At 48.4% G+C, this 17,500-nt stretch overlaps 1 protein-coding gene across 1 annotated transcript in view; it reads left to right on the forward strand.

The window, feature by feature from the left end:
* NOL4L (nucleolar protein 4 like) overlaps window positions 1–17,500 on the forward strand; it is a gene marked incomplete at its 5' end in the record, with an annotated part of 45,356 nt that overhangs the window by 1,711 nt on the left and 26,145 nt on the right. The window contains 2 exons of the mRNA XM_081323631.1: window positions 814–836; window positions 12,030–12,181. Coding sequence (XP_081179757.1) covers window positions 814–836; window positions 12,030–12,181 — 175 coding nt within the window. The remainder of the gene's footprint in view (window positions 1–813; window positions 837–12,029; window positions 12,182–17,500) is intronic.

The raw sequence follows: 17,500 nt of genomic DNA on the forward strand, positions 1-17,500 counted from the left end.
GTATGATTGTAATTTTTATTAGGTGTAATTTTGATTTAATGCAATGTTTACCAACCTTATCAACTTGAAAAGGGATAGGCTTCAAATCCCCGAATTCACCAGCCAAACCAGTGTTTCCTGGTCTTGGCAAGTTCAACAGGGGTGGACTTCAATTCCCAGAATCCCCCAGCCAGATCCATGTGTCCCAACCTCAGCCATTTGAAGATGGGTGGACTTCAACTCCCAGAATCCCCCAGCCGGATCCATATATCTTAACCTCAGCTATTGAAGCTGGGTGGACTTCAATTCCCAGAATTCCCCAGCCAGATCCACGTGTTTCAACTTCAGCCACTTGAAGCTGGGCGGACTTCAACTCCCAGAATCCCCTAGCCAGATCCATGTGTCCCAACCTCAGCTATTGAAGCTGGGAGGACTTCAATTCCCAGAATCCCCCAGCCGGATCCATGTTTCTCAAGCTCAGCTACTGAAGCTGGGTGGACTTCAAGTTGAAGATTGAGAAACCTGCCTTCAAAGCTCTCTTCTAATTAATAACCCAGGAATTGGATCCCCTGGGACCTTAGCTTGTATTTCTTCCAAAGTCTTACCTGTCCGCTGCCAACCTTTGTCCCCAGAGTGGTCCAAGAGGAGGCAGGTGGCTGGAAGCAGCTGTGCGGTTTGGGGATGGGCCCCTTCCTCAAATAGGGGTCTTCCTGGCTCGGCCCTAGGAAGGTGGCACTGCTGGGGGCATGTTCAGACGGAGCCATGGCAGAGGATTTTTGCATCGAGTAGCGATTTTAGCCCCCACTGAATTTTCTCCCTCCCCCCTTATCCCAGTGGGACCTCGAAGCTCTGAGCAGGTGTGGGGAGGGGGATGTTTTAGCAGCGGGTGCAATTTTGCCAACCTCACCCTCCCCACCCTTTCAAAATGTGATGCAAGGTTAAAATCTGTATCTGTCTGTCTGTCTGTCTCCAGTGAGCCAGCCAGCCACCCAACACAACCACATCCATCCATCCACCTACTTACCTGCCTACCTATCCTTCCATGCATCCATCTATTTACTTACCTACCTACCTACCCACCAACCCATCCATCCATCCACCTATCCTTCCATGCATCCATCCATGCATCCGTCCATCTATCCCTTAGCTACCTACCTAGCTTTCCATCCATCCATCCATCCATCCATCCATCCATCCATCCATCCATCCACTTAGCTATCTACCTACCTATTCATGCATCCATCCATTATCCATCGATCTACCTACCTACCTATCCTTCCATGCATGCGTCCATCCATCCATCATCTACCTATACATCCATCCCTCCATTATCTATCTATCTGTCTGTCTGTCTGTCTGTCTATCTATCTATCTATCTATCTATCTATCTATCTATCTATCTATCTATCTATCTATCTATCTATCTGTAAGGGACACGGTGGCTCAGTGGATTAGGACGCTGAGCTTGTCGATCAGAAGATCAGCAGTTTGGCGGGTCGAATCCCGAGTGCCGTGTAGCAGAGTGAGCGCCTGTTACGCGTCCCAGCTTCTGCCAACCTAGCAGTTGGAAAGCACGTAAAAATGCAAGTAGAAAAATAGGGACCACAACGGTGGGAAGGTAACAGCGTTCCGTGCGCCTTTGGCGTCTAGTCATGCCGGCCACATGACCACGGAGACGTCCTCGGACAAGCGCTGGCTCTTCGGCTTTGAAACGGAGATGAGCACCGGCCCCTAGAGTCGGAAACGACTAGCACGCGTGTGCGGGGGAACCTTTACCTTTATCTATCTATCTATCTATCTATCTATCTATCTATCTATCTATCTATGTGTGTATCCATCCATCCATCCATCCATCTCCAGCCCACACCTTCCCAGCCCCAGTTGCTGGATTGACACCAAAAAAACACAATACAGGTAATCCTTGACTTACAACCATTCATTTCGTGGCCGTTCAAAGTTCCAACAGCACTGAAAAAGGGGGCTTGTGTGCATCCCAGGATCAAGTGATCCTCATCCCTGCCACTTTCTGACAAGCAATGGGAGAAGCTGGGTTTGCTTAATGACCGTGTGATTCATTTAAAAACCGCAGTGATTCGCTTAACAACCCTGGCAAAAAAAAAGTCATAACATTGGGCGAGACTCATTTAACAAACTCCTTATTTATCAGTGTGTGTGTGGGGGTTTCTGGTCCCAGTTGTGGTTGTATAGCAAGTCGAGGGCTACCTGCAACACAAAATAGCAAATGTGAGATGAGCAGAATTGGGAGAAATGCTGGCTTCCTATTGTGCGCTGCTTTGGCCGGCATTAACCCCGTGATACAGTTATGGTCATAAGTCAAGGACCTGTGTTTAAGAGGCCGATGGGGATGGCATCTTGGAAGAAGAGCTTGAATTGCTCAGAAATGAGGGGAGGGCCAGGCAGATGACTCTTCTGGGGAGGGGGGAGGGAAGGGGAGATGGGCATCTGGAGCATCTGAGCCCCTTCGGCATCTCTCTCTCTCTCTCTCTCTCTCTCTGGGTGAATCCAGATGCTCCCCACGTACCAGCCTCCCAGGAATACCTTGAGCGAAAGTGGCATTTCCAGGGCTCCGGCAGAATGCAGAAGGGGGGGGAGGCAGGGGGGGGGCAGAAGCCAAGGCCAACGGGTTGGGGTTTAGCTAAATAAAGGTGGAGAAGCAGCGGGCAGCCCCTGGAAGGGCAGGGCTTTGTTTTATTAGAACAATATGTATGATAGGATATGTTTTATATATAGCAAACGATGTCTTCAGGATTCATTCATTTATCCATCCAGCCATCTATATCATCCATCCATCAACCCACCCGTCTGTCTATGTCTTTCTCTTTCTCTCTCTCTCTCTCTCTCTCTCTCCCCCATCTATCGTCTATCTATATCTATCTATCTATCTATCTATCTATCTATCTATCTATCTATCTATCTATCTATCTATCTATCTATCATCTATCTATCATCTATCTATTATTTATCTATCATCTAGATCTATTTATCTATCTATCTATCATCTATATTTATCTATCTGTATATCTGTCTGTCTGTCTACCTACCTATCATCTATCCATCTATTCTATCTATCTATCTATCTATCTGTCTATCTATCTATCTATCTATCTATTTATCTATCTATCTATCTATCTATCTATCTATCTATCTATCTATCTATCTATCTATCTATCTATCTATCTATCTATCATCTATCTATCTATATCTATTCATCTTTCTATCTTTTTCTATATCTATCCATCATATCTATCTCTCACTCTCTCTCTCTCTCTCTCTCTCACACACACACACACACACACACACACACACAAACACCAGCCACATCTGTGACAATGCTGCGCAAGTCCTAGTAAAATGGGACAGAGATTCAGTCACAGCTGCCATGTTTGACTTTTTTGTCAACTGCAAAGATGCTGGCTATGGGCAGTCCTCAGTTTATGGCCGTGCTTGGATCAGAATTTCCATTGCTAAGCAAAATGGTTGTTAAAATATGCCCAATTTTATGACCTTTTTTTTTGCCATGGGCGTTAAGTGAATCACTGCAGTTGTTAAGCTAGTGACACGGTTGTTAAGTGAATCTGGCTTCCCCGTGGACTTTGCTTGTTGAAAGGTCGCAAAAGGGGATCATGTGACCCCGGGGGACGCTGCGACCGTCATAAATAGGAGTCAGTTGCCAGGCGTTTGCATTTTGATCACCTGACGGGCGGGGGTGGGGGGGCCTGCAACGGACAGTAGTCTGAAAAACAGTCCTAGGTCACTTTTTTCAGTGGCGTTATAATTTTGGACAGTCACTAAATGAGGTCTTGTTCGTTGAGGACTACCTCTGGCGTGGTAACTTTGAATGGTTGCTAAATGAACGGTCATGTTCGAGGAGCACCTGTGTTTTACTTCTAGGAGTGCTGCTAATGGTTTTCATGTTTTTAAATCACCTGCTCCCCATCGTTTGGGAAGCCCCCCATTTCCTGCCCCTGTTGGCTTCTCCCCTGCCTCGAGAGCAGCCCGGGACTGCTGGGAGGGGAGAAGAAAGAGAGGGGGGAGGAAGGAAGTGTGGAAGGAGAAAGGGAGGGAGGGAGGGAGGGAGGGAGGGAGGGAAGGAAGGAAGGAAGGAAGGAAGGAAGGAAGGAAGGAAGGAAAGAAATGAAGGCAATAAAGGGGAGGGAGGGCGGAAGGAAGGAAGAGAAAGAAAGAAAGAAAGAAAGAAAGAAAGAAAGAAAGAAAGAAAGAAAGAAAGAAAGAAAAAAAAAGAGAAAGAAAGAAAGAAAAGAAAGAGAAAAGGGAGGGAGGGAAAGAAAAGGAAAGAAATGAAGGAAGGCAAGAAAGGAAGGAAGCAAGCAAGCAAGCAAGCTGGGTGGGGAATTCTGGGAGTTGAAGTCCACAGGTCTTCAAGGTGCCAAGGTTGAACACCCCTGTGTGAAGAAAGAGAGAAGGGGGGGGGGAACCTGAGACCCAGTCTCCTTCTTCATCACCATGGGACCAATCAAGAGAACGAGGGCTTTGGAGCCGGTTGATCTCCGATGGTCCCAGGGGTTGAATAATCGCTACCTGCCGTCTCTGGGTGGATCTGCGTTAATATTAATCTGTTCATATCTGGAGTTCTCACTCAGGTCCCTTGACTTAACAACTGTAACAGACCCCCAACGTTTCCGTTGCTAAGCGAGACCTTTGCCCTGTTTTACGACCTTCCTTACCACAGCTCTTAAGTGAATCACTGCAGTCGTCGTGCTAGCAACACGGTTGTTAAGTGAATCTGGCTTCCCCCGTTGACTTGGCTTGTCAAAAAAAGTTAAAAAAGGGGGATCACGTGACCCGGGCACCCCGCGACCATCCTAAGTACGAGTCAGTTGGCAAGCACCTGAATTTCGATCGCGTGACCACGAGGGATGCTGCAACGGTTGTTAAGTGTGGAAAATGGCCCTAAGTCGCTTTTTTTCCAGGGCTGTTGTAACTTAGAACCGTTACTAAATGAATGGTTGTAAGTAGAGGACTACAGGCATTATTTTCACAAAGAACTGAAAATGGGCGAACCTGCCTCCATCCTCTTATTTTCCCCACCAAAAACTGGACCCAAGAATGGGAAGAGGAAACCCCTAACCCAACTCTGCATTCGGGTAGAATAACAGACTGGAAAGGGACCCTTGGAGGCCCTCTAGTCCAACCCGCTGCTCAAGCAGGAAACTGGAGGGGGTCGGCTGCTGTTTCTGTGTGGCCCAGCTGAGTGAAATTTGCAGAACCGAGTCTGGAAAACCTTGAATCTCAGGCTGTTCGATCTCTGCTTGTCTGGCTTGGCCTTCCAACTGGACCCAGGCCTGCCCTGTTGGGGTGCGGCCTGCCTTTCGCCGAAGGGAGGGCCATTTGCGTGAAGAAGCAGGCTGCTCTTTGTTCTCTCCAGCATCTTTCCCAAACTTTCAGCTGCGCCTCCTTAGTGGGGAAATTCAGAGGCAGTCCTCAGTTTACAACAGTTCATTTATTGACCGTTCAAAGGGAGAACGGAGCTGGAAAAAAGGACCATTTTTCACAGTTGTTTTCTTGCAGACATTTTATTACCCAGCTAGGGAACATCACCAGGGCTAGAAAGGTGTGAGTTTGTGGGGAGGGGGAGGGGCAGGAGGAGGAAGAGAAGGAGGAGGAGGAGAACTGTGTGGGCCTTGGTGCTCTCTGAGCTATAATAATAATAATAATAATAATAATGATAATAATAATAATAATAATAATAATAATAATAATGATGATGATAATAATAATAATAATAATAATGATAATTATAATGATAATGATAATGATAATTATTTATATTATTATTATTATTATTATTATTATTATTATTATTATTATTATTATTATTATTATTATTATTATTATCATTATTATTATTATTATTGGAAGGGAACTCGGAGGTCATCTAGTCCAACCCCCTGCTCAGGCAAGAAACCCTATACCATTTCAGACAAATGGCTGTCCAGTCTCTTCTGAAAAACTTCCAGTGTTGGACCATTCACAGCTTCTGGAAGCAAAGTTGTTCCACTGGTTAATTGTTTTAACTATCAGGAAGTTTCTCCTTAGTTCCAGGTTGCTTCTCTCCTTGATGAGTTTCCATCCGTTGCTTCTTGTCCTTGTCTTCTGGTGCTTTTGGAGAGTAGCTTGACTCCCTCTTCTTTGGGGCAGCCCCTGAGATACTGGAAGGCTGTTTGCAGACGTTTTGTTACCCACCTAGGTAACGTCACCAGGGCTAGAAGGGAGTGGGCTTGTGAAGAGGAGGAGGAGGATTAGGTGCTCCTTGTTGCTCTCTGCCTTTCAAATATTTCCTTGCAAGATCCCGGCGGTTTCTCCTCGGGACAACCCAGCCTTGCAACCTTGCTGCATGCGCTGAAGCCACCCCCCCCTGGGTTTCCAGGGGCCGCTTTCCTTCCGGGACCCCCTGGGCTTGGGGATCCAAAGGGGTCGGCAGCCCCCAGCCTCAAAACCAGAAGGACCTGATGCAAAGTCTCTCTGCGGTGACCTCGTGGTGCACCTCGCCTCCTCCCGGCTGCTCTGCGCACTCAGACCTTTGCACAGGCAGGTCACAAAGCGCGTGACGTGATGCGCCCCTTTTTCCATCACACACCCCCCCACACAGATCCACACACATTCTCCGCCCCCCCCCCCAAGCAGAGGCCCTGGATCTTTTTATGTCTTGGCTTGCTAGGGGCTGACTGGGGGTGTGTGTGTGTGACGGGGGGGGGGGGGCTCTTTGACTTGGCCATCTGTTCTCAGCATCTCAACTCCTGGCTTATGAATGTTCCTTTGTTACCCCCTCCTTTCCCGGTTTTTTATCCAAAGGGATAGTTTTTTTCCCCTTTTTTCTTTCATGCGCTGGTAACCGGGTTAAATATTAGTGTGTGTGTGGGGGGGCAGGCTCCCCCACTCCCCCCCCCCGATTTGCAGCCGGGAAGTCATCCCAGGTGCCGCTGGATGGGAGTGGACGGAGGCGGCCCCTGCGGGGACAGGAATGGGCCTGGTTGCCAGGCGAAGGGCCGGAAGGGCGGTTTTGGGAAAACAAGCCAGGAAAGACTCAGCCCGGATCTGCCCTTTGACAGCCAGCCGGAACAAAGGCCGAAACCCAGTTTGGCAAAGGTGTCGGTTCCTCGGCCTGCAGCTGTCAGGCATCAGTCGTGTCAGCAGCCTGAATCCACTGAATCTCCTGCATCCTTTCCCTTCCTTTTTCTTTTCCTTTTTTCCTTCCCTTTCCTTCTTTCCTTCCTTCCTCTTCTCTTCCTTCCTTCTCATTCCCCTTCCTTCTCTCCTTCCCTTCCTCCCTTCCTCCTTCCTTCTCCTTTCCTTCTTTCCCATTCCCTTCCTTCCTTCCTATTCTTCCTTCCTTCCTTCTCATTCCCCTTCCTTCCTTCCTATTCTTCCTTCTTCCTTCCTTCCTTCCTTCCTTCCTTCCTTCCTTCCTTCCTTCCTTCCTTCCTTCCTTCCTTCCTTCTCATTTCCTTCTTTTCCATTCCCTTCCTTCCTTCCTTCTCATTCTCCTTCTCTCCTTTCCTTCCTTCCTCCTTCCTTCTCATTTCCTTCCTTCCTCCTTCCTTCTCATTTCCTTCCTTCCTCCTTCCTTCTCATTTCCTTCCCATTCCCTTCCTTCCTTCTCATTCCCCTTCTCTCCTTTCCTTCCTTCTCCTTTCCTTCTTTCCCATTCCCTTCCTTTCTTCCTATTCTTCCTTCCTTCCTTCTCCTTCTCCTTCTCTCCTTTCCTTCCTTCCTCCTTCCTTCTCATTTCCTTCCTTCTCCTTTCCTTCTTTCCCATTCCCTTCCTTCCTTCCTTCCTATTCTTCCTTCCTTCCTTCTCATTCCCCTTCTCTCCTTTCCTTCCTTCTCATTTCCTTCCTTCCCATTCCCTTCCTTCCTTCCTATTCTTCCTTCCTTCCTTCTCATTCCCCTTCTCTCCTTTCCTTCCTTCTCATTTCCTTCTTTCCCATTCCCTTCCTTCCTTCCTTCTCATTCCCCTTCCTTCCTTCCTTCCTTCCTTCCTTCCTTCCTTCTTCCTTCCTTCTCATTTCCTTCTTTCCCATTCCCTCCCTCCCTTCCTTCTCCACTCATTGCACTGTCAGTGACTCCGCACAGCTTCCAACATCACCAAAACAAAATATAAAACAATTAGAATGTTAAAAACATTAACTCACCAGGCATTAAAATGATTTAAGCCTTAAAAATTAACGAAAACGGTCCTGTTCGTAGCTAGGTGGAGGCCAAACCTTCTCCTGACCTACCAACCATCTCCAAAATGGGGCATCCTTATTTTCGTTCATATTTCCAAGATTTCACCCTATTGGTGGCTGAGCTAAATCTCAGGATATAGAAAAATGCACCAAGGAGACGGCCTCTGCTCGGGGTGGGGGTGGTGGGGGGTGGGGGTAGTTTATCATTTGGGTAGTTTAAGGCCCCAGGCTAGAAAGCGGAAGACCACGAATAACAAGAGTTGGAAGGGACCTGGGAGGTCTTCTAGTCCAACCCCTGTACCGTTCCAGAAAAATGGTTGTCCAGTCTCCTCTTGAAAACCTCCAGTGATGGAGCATGCCCAGCTTCTGAAAGCGAGGCCTTCCACTGGTTAATTTAATTGCTCTAATTGTTAGGAAATTTCTCCCTGGGATGAGTTCAAGTCCTGCCCTAGGCATGAACGCTGGCTGGCTGACTCCGAGCCAATCGGCAGGAGGTGGCGAGTTCTAGTCTCGCCTTAGGCCTTAAAGCCGAGCTGGGTGACTTTGGGCTAGTAGTCCCTCTCCCTCGGCTTAATGCCCACCTCACAGGATGGTTGTTTTAGGGAAAATAGAAGGAGGAAGGACTATTGTGTATACTCACGACTTTTTAGTTACTTATAAAAACAGCGGCAGGAAAGAAAGAAAGGAGAAAAAGAAAAGAAAGAAGAAAGAAAGAAAAAGGGAAAAAGAGGAAAGAAAGGAAGAAATAAAACAAAAAAAGAGGGAAGGGTGGGGGCCACATTTCCCTGGGTTTGTGCTGGAGGAGCTCAGGGTTATCAGCCCCCCCCCCCCAGTTACCAGAATCAACCCCAGATCCTTCTTCTGAGCTGGGGTTTTCCATTTGCAAATTCAACAGCCCCCGAATCCTGGTCAGGACCAAATCTCTGCTGGTCTCCTGTGGATTTTGATGGTTGATCTTGGCTGAAAAAGCAGCGAGGGGCAGGTTTTGTGGCCAGACGCCCCCTTTCCAGGGCAGTGGGGTGGAGGGGTGCACAGGTCAGGGGAGGGGGGCGGGGGTGGGGGGCTCCTGGCCTCCGGTGCTCCGCTCCGAGGAGGGGACAAGGAATAACGGTGGGATTGCGTCAGTCGGAGGGGCCTGGTGGAAGACGTAGTAGCGGCGTCCCCTGGGTTGCAATGTCGTCAGGCCAATTACACCATTGGAGTCATCTCGGTAATGATGTCGTGACACAGGGGACGCACCCTCCCCTCCCCAATTCTTGGGTGGATAGACGTTCACACAGATGCTAGGCCAGAGGAGTGCCACCTTGGCACCTTGAGGACCGGTGGACTGCCAGAATTCCCCAGCCAGCAAGCCACGACTTTTGAGTTCTTTATAAAAAGGAAAGGGAAGGAAGGAAGGAAGGAAGGAAGGAAGGAAGGAAGGAAAGAAAGAAAGAAAGAAAGAAAGAAAGAAAGAAAGAAAGAAAGAAAGAAAGAAAGAAAGAAAGAAAGAAAGAAAGAAGAGGGGGGACGATAGATGGAAGAAAGGGAGGGAAGGGGGGAGGGAGAGACGATAGGGAAGGAAGGAAATGAAGGAGGGAGGATAGAGAGGGATGGAAGGAAGGAAGGAAATGGCGAGAGGAAGGAAGGAAAGAAAAAGGAAGGAGGGAGGGAGGGAGGATAGAGGGATGGAAGGAAGGAAGGAAATGGCGAGACAGGGAGGAAGGAAAGGAAAAGGAAGGAAGGAAGAAGGAAGGAAAAACAGAATGAGAAAGAAAGAAAAAAAGGAAGGAAGGAGGGAGGGAGGATAGAGAGGGATGGAAGGAAGGAAGGAAATGGCGAGACAGGAAGGAAGGAAAGGAAAAGGAAGGAAGGAAGAAGGAAGGAAAAACAGAATGAGAAAGAAAGAAAAAAAGGAAGGAAGGAGGGAGGGAGGATAGAGAGGGATGGAAAGAAGGAAGGAAATGGCGAGAGAGGAAGGAAGGAAAGGAAAAAAGGAAGGAAGAAAAAGCAAGCAAGCAAGCTGGCTGGGGAATTCTGGGAGTTGAAGTCCACAGGTCTTCAAGGTGCCAAGGTTGAACACCCCCGTGTCAAGCAACAACAACCATTCGCTCCAGTCAAAATGGTTGGCAGATGGTGGTTTATTCCACAGGTCACCGGTTTCACCTATGTATGAACCCCAGCACACACACACACACACATACACACACACACACACACACATATGGAGGATATACACCCATGCTAATAGCATCAGGGACTTCCCAGGTACAATAAAAAAAGGTTAAAAGCCAAGGTGGGATGAAGGCCTCAAAGAGAAGGGCGGTATACAAATTAAATTAATAAATAAATAAATAATAAAGCCCATGCCTCGTTTCTCCCTGCGCTCAAAGATTGCAAAGATAATTTATCAGTGGTAAAACCTTTTCAACTCTCCACCCGTCTCCCCCTTTCCCCTCCCCAAGGACCAAACTTTCTAGAGAAACGGAGCTTGTTATCCCAATATACCTTTGAATTTTGTGAGGGGGCCAGAATTGTACACAGGTAGTCCTCGACTTAACGGCCAGAATGGGGATCAGAATTCCCTTGGCCCTCTAAGGACGGCGAGTGTTAACCCGATTTCACAAACCTTTGGGCCAAGCTGTTAAGAAAATCGCAGCGGTCGTTAAGCGAATCACAGGGCCGTTAAGGGAATCCAGCTCTCCCTGTTGAGTTTTCTCGTCGGAAGCCGGCTGGGAAGCTCGCCAGCGGGACGGCGCAAGCCTCCTAAATACACGCTGGTTGCAAGCGCCCGAATTTTGATCCCTGTGACCATGGGGATGCTGTGACGGTCGTAAGTGTGAGGACTGGCTTTTTCAGTGCCAGAGTAACTTCGAACGTGGCGAAAGGGATGGCTCTAAGTCGAGGACTATGTAGTTTTATTTTTATGGGGGAAAAATATTTTGATTGAGATGGTAACACCTCAGTGTAAACACTCCGTGGGGGTTGTAGAGGTTTCTGCTGTGTTTCTTGCTCCGTGTAGTGGGTAAGTCACAGATCTCCTCCAGGCATTAGGATGGCTTCGGATCCCAGCCTCTGAAGTCATCTTTCTTTGCCCAGCGTACATAAAGAGAAGGGCGCTATTAAGGATGGGAAAAGTGTTTGGAGAAGAGCAAAAGAGAGGATTAGGGATCTGGAGGTTAAATCATCGGAGGAATTGTGGCTGGAACGGGGGATGTCAGGGCTGGACTAGAAGACCTCCAGGGTCCCTTCCAGTTCTATTCCATTCCAGTCTAGAGAAAAGAAGGATCAGGGATGACATGATAGCAGTCTTGCAATATTTGAGGGGCTGCCCCAAAGAGGAAGGGGTCAATTTATTTTCCATAGTACCTGAAGGCAGGAGAAGAAGCAACGGATGGAAACTCATCAAGGAGAGAAGCAACCTGGAATTAAGGAGAAACTTCCTGACAGTGAGAACAATTAACCAGTGGAACAACCTGCCTCCAGAAGTTGTGGGTGCTCCATCGTTGGAGGTTTTTTAAGGAGAGATTGGACAGCTATTTGTCTGGAATGGTAAAGGATTTTTTGCCTGAGCAGGGGGTTGGACTAGATGACCTCCAAGGTCCCTTCCAACTCTTGTTATTCGGACAGTGAGGACATTTAACCAGTGGAACGGCTTGCCTCCAGAAGTTGTGGGTGCTCCATCGCTGGAGGTCTTCAAGGAAGAGACTGGGCAGCCATTTGTCCAGAATAGTATAGGCTCTCTCCTCTTTGAGCAGGGGGTTGGACTAGAAGACCTCCGAGGTCCCTTCCAACTCTGGTATTCTACCTTCTGCCAGCGCGGGTGCCCACCCAAGGGCTTTTCTGCCCTCGCCTCTCCAGCCACGCAGGGGCCAAGGCCTGCCTCTCTGCGCTGAGGACAGAGAGGTTTGCCTTCTCCGCAGCCCAGCAGGGTGAAAACATCCAAATGCGGTTACACGAAGCAGGCTGGCAGGAAGCGATCTTTTGCAGCGACAGGAAGTGGGATCCAGCTGGTATCGGCCCCCGTTGCCTGCAGCCAGAAGGACTCATTGATAGCTGCAGACCCCAAGTGCAGAGGCCACCCAGGGGAGAGCCGCCAGCCAGCCAGCCCCTTCCCACCCAGCCCCCAGCCTTAACCTTACTCGGACCTCCCTTCCCAGCCCTCTTAAGTGGGTCCTCTGTTCCCAAGGGGGATTCGCCATCTGCGCCCCCGGAAGCTCTGCTAGCTGGGAGGGGGAGGCCAGTGCAGCAGACCCTCTCCTCTCCTGGGGTCCCTATTGGGGGACACCCGTCCCTTTTACCATTACACACACACACACACACACACACCACACACACACACACACACACGATAAAAGGCCGTGTGTGCGCGCGCATGTCTTGTTTTGCACCTGGTGTTGGGAAGGGAAAGTGTAGACGGAGTCCTATATATTAAGGGTGGGGGTCCTGCCCTGTTCAGGAGCAGCAATTAGCTTGGGGAATTGGAGAGTGGGGGGGTGTCTTGTGATGCTGGAGGGGAGAACATATTCTGGGCAGGCCCAGGGTAGTGATATGGGCAGAGCAACGTGGCAGAGATAAATTTCAGTTCAGGGCAACGTTTTTCAACCTCGGCAGCTTTAAGATGAGTGGACTTCCAACTAGGAGGAGGAGGAAGGAGGAGGACTGTGGGGTCCTTGGTGCTCTCTGAGCTTGGTTGCTTGCTTGCAGATGTTTCATGACCCAACTAGGGAACATCAATCAGTGCTAGGAGGGAGGAGGAAGAGGAGGAGGAGGATTGTGTGGGGTCCTTGGGGCTCTCTGAGCTGGGTGGTTTTCTTGCAGATGTTTCATGATCCAGCTAGGCAACAACATCAGTGCTACAGGAAGTGGGGTTTGTAGGGAGGAAGAGGAGGAGGAGGAGTACTGTGGGGTCCCTGGTGCTCTCATACTTGGGTTGTTTTCTCGCAAACATTTCATGACCCAACTAGGTAACATCATCGATGCTAGAAGGGAGAGCGGCTCGCTCTCTCTTTATATACTACGTAGTGGCTTGCCCTGTCAACGTTGATGGGAGTGTTGTTGTTGGTTCCTGCATCTGGCTGTTTGTCTCCTTGCTTTGTTTGCCTGGGTTGGCAGTTCCTTGAAAGGAGTGTTGTTTAGGCTGGATTGTTGGTCTAGTGTTAATCTTGGTGTTACTCTCTGCGTATCTGGGTGTTGATTGCTGTGTGGGGAGGTGTTTGATTGGTCTTTTGGGGCTGTCTGGTTGTCTCTTTTGAATGGTGTGTAGATGATGTTTGCCTCTATGTGCCTGTGGATGGCTGATTTGTCTGAATACCAGGCCTCCAGGTGGGAGCCAAAGATGTGGGTGGCAGAAGCACCAGGATTTTGCTTGGGTGTTTTTTTTTTGTTTTCTGGTTGTCATTGCGGGAAGCAATGCAGAGTTGTATTTTTTAGATGGGCAGCTGTACAAATCTTTTCAATAAATCCATACAGGTGTCTTCACCACAAGAAGGCTGGTCTGATCAACCTTAAAGGATGAGTAGGAAATTGGGTATATTTTGCAAAGGTACAGGGAAAGAAAGCAAGAGGTTTTGAAGACGAATAGAATAGAATAGAATAGAATAGAATAGAATAGAATAGAATAGAATAGAATAGAATAGAATAGAATAGAATAGAATAGAATAGAATAGAATAATAAAATATGGAATAGAATAGAATAGAATAGAATAGAATAGAATAGAATAGAAAATATGGAATAAGAATAGAACAGAACAGAACAGAATAAGAATAGAATAAGAATAATAAAATACGGAATAGAATAGAATAGAATAGAATAGAATAGAATAGAATAGAATAGAATAGAATAGAATAGAATAGAATAATAAAATATAGAATAGAATAGAATAGAATAGAATAGAATAGAATAGAATAGAAAATATGGAATAAGAATAGAATACAACAGAATAAGAATAAGAATAAGAATAGAATAGAATAGAATAGAATAGAATAGAATAGAATAGAATAGAATAGAATAGAATAGAATAGAATAGAATAGAATAGAATAGAATACAGCAGGAAGGGACCTTGGAGGTCTTCTAGTCCAGCCCCCTGCTCAAGCAGGGGAACCTCTACCATCTCAAACAAGTGATTGTCTAGTAGTCTCTTCTTAAAAATTTCCAGTGAAGGAGCACCCACGATTTCTGGGGGTAGCAGTCCTCAGCTTACGTTCATTTAGTGACTGTTCAAAAATATGACGACACTGAACCAAGTGACCTATGAATGTTTTTCACACTTATGACCTTTGCAGCCTCCCCATGGTCAAGTGGTCAAAATTCAGACAACCTGGCAGCAGACTCATATTTATGACGGTCGCAGTGTCCCGTGATCCCCTTTTGCAACCTTCTGGCAAGCAAAATCAATGGGGAAGCCAGATTCACTTAACAACTGTGTTCCTAACTTAACAGCTGCAGTGATTCACTTAGCGACCATGGTAAGAAAGGTCGTAAAATGGAGCAAAATTCATTTAGCAACTGTTTTGCTTAACAACAGAAATTTGGGGCTCAGATGTCATAAATGGAGGACTACCTGTATGAAAAACAGCCCAATCCTGTCATGGATTGAACCAAGAAAAATATTTTATTGTCTGAAGCTTTGCCTGTTTTTTCCATTTACTCTTTGTTAGATTTTTTTAATCCCTTCTTTATTGTTTTTATAAGTAACACAAGGCACTGAATATATGTAATGCTCCTTCCTTCTCCTATTTTCCCCAAAACAACAACTCTGTGAGGTGGGTTCAGCTGGGACAGATTGACTGACCCAAAGCCAACCAGCTGGTTGTCATGGCTAAGGCAGGACTAGAACTCACTATCTCCTGGTGATTGGCCCAAAGTCACCCAGCCCGCTTTCCTGGCTAAGGCGAGACTAGAACTCACCGTCTCCTGGTGATTGACCCAAACTCACCCAACTGACTTTCATGCCTAAGGCGAGACTAGAACTCACCGTCTCCTGGTGATTGGCCCAAAGTCACCCAGCCGGCTTTCCTGGCTAAGGTGAGACTAAAACTCACCGTCTCCTGGTGATTGACTGAAAGACCCCCATCCAGCTTCGTGCCTGAGGCCGGACTACAACTCACCATCTCCTAGATTACAGGCCAGCACCTTAACCACTGGGCCAAACTGCCATTTTATGGGCTATTCCCATGGAAAACAGGCGGTTTTTCAATCTTATTGTCATGGCTGGCATCTTATCTTTCCCTTTTTTAACCATACCTGTGGACACCCCTGGTTGCACAGCCCCCCCCTCCCCTGCAAAGGCCTCCATGGAAATAAATACTTGAATTTTGGGTGGGTTATTATGGGATGAAACCATAATTTCTTTTGCCCTCAATACTGCTGGTGTCTTTGAATGGAAAGCAGGTGTTGTTGGGTTCAAGAAAGAGAGAAAGGCAAAAGATGGAAATACATTTAATTTAATTTAAAGCAGACTCATTAAACCCAGTTAATAGGATTACTTGAAGAGGACAAAGAGAGTCTGGATTTTAGATATTCCATCACTGCCGTGAAGAGAGTCAGTCGGATGGGCCCCGAATCCCTCACCTTTTACCAGCTCCTTCTGTGCTCCTCAGCGGCGGCGTTCACACAACACGCATGCCCTGTGGAATGAATGGCAGGTAGTCCTCAACTTATGACCACCGTCGGGAGAATTTCCGTTTCTAAGCAGGAAGGGGGTTAAATGAGTCACGTCTGATTTCATCACCTCCTTTGCCCGTCATTAAGCAGACTTGGCTTCCTCAGCTTGTCAGAAGCTGGCTAGGAAAGTTGCAGATTGTGATTACGTGACTCTGGGACGCTTCAGCTGTCGTAAATACATTTGATCACGGAATTAAGGAGAAACTTCCTGACAGGGAGGACAATCAACCAGTGGAACAGCTTGCCACCAGAAGTTGTGGGTGCTCCATCCCTGGAGGTTTTTAAGAAGAGGTTAGACAGTAACTTGTCTGAAATGGTATAGGTCCTCCTGCTTGAGCCGGGGTGGGGCTGGACTAGAAGACCTTCAAGGTCCCTTCCAGCTAATACTATCGTAGTCGTAAAGTGTGGAAAACAGCCCTGTCACTTTTTTCACTGCCATTGTAACTTTAAACAGTTACTAAATGAATATTTTGTAAGTCAAAGGTCTGTCTGTAATACGTTGTACACGGTGGATGGGTTCTACCGACCAATCCAGCCGGTTCAAATACAGTAATCCTCGACTTACGACCACAAAATTTATGTCGCCATGTGAAACATTTGTTTAGGTGAGCTTTGTCCCATTTTCCCCGAGCTTTCTGGTCACAGCTGCGAAGCGAATCGCTGCAGCTGTTAAGTGAGCCACACGGCTGTTAAGTGAATCCGGCTTCCCACATTGACTTTGCTGGTCAGGTCGCAAAAGGGGGGGGGAATCATGTGACACAGCCCCTGGGACCGTCATAAATACGAGTCAGTTGCCAGGCGTCTGAATTTTGGATCACGTGACCGCGGAGAGGCTGCAACCGTCGTAAATGAGAGTCAGTTGCCAGGCGTCTGAATTTTGGATCACGTGACCGCGGAGACGCTGCAACCGTCGTAAATGAGAGTCAGTTGCCAGGCGTCTGAATTTTGGATCACGTGACTCTGGGGGAGGCCGCGACCGTCGTAAGTGTGAACCACGGTCCCCAGTCCCCGTTTTCACTGACCTTGTAACTCTGAACGGTCACTTAATGAACTGCTGAAGCTCGAGGACCACCGGCCTGGGGAGAGGCGGTGGAGAGAGACAGGCAAGCCAGCCGAAAGGGCCGGGCTGGGGGGGCGGGGCTAGGGGGGGCCGGGCGGGCAGGTGGCCGTCCAGGTGCGCCAGGTGCGACCCTACCTGGAGGGCGGGGGCGCCTCCGCTCGCCCTGCCCGGCCTGGCTGCCAGCTGGCGGATGGGGGGGGGAGAGTCGCCGGGTGCACGCGCAGGAAAGCACGGGGGGGTTTTCTCCACCGACCTCCCCCCCATTGGTTGCCATGGTGACCGGCTGACACACACACACACACACACACACACACACACACACAGACAGACACACACAGACACACACCCTCCAGTCGCGCCAGCTTGTCTTGTCGCCTCCGGCGCTTCTGGACCGGGTGGGGGAGGGGGCTGCCCTTGCCGGCTCTGGTGGCGTCGGGGGTCCCGAGGCAGACCGGAGCCCTCCCCGCTGCCCCCGCTTGCCGGGCCGGGCTTGTGGCTGCCGCCGCTTCGCTTCCGCCCCGGAGAGCCTTTCCCGGCTGGGCGCCTGGCCTTTCTGCCGGTGGAAACTTCGCGGTGCGGGATCCTCACGTGCTCTCCCTGTTGTT

Source organism: Vipera berus, assembly GCF_964194415.1.
Source record: "Vipera berus genome assembly, chromosome: 3".
NCBI lineage: Eukaryota > Metazoa > Chordata > Lepidosauria > Squamata > Viperidae > Vipera > Vipera berus.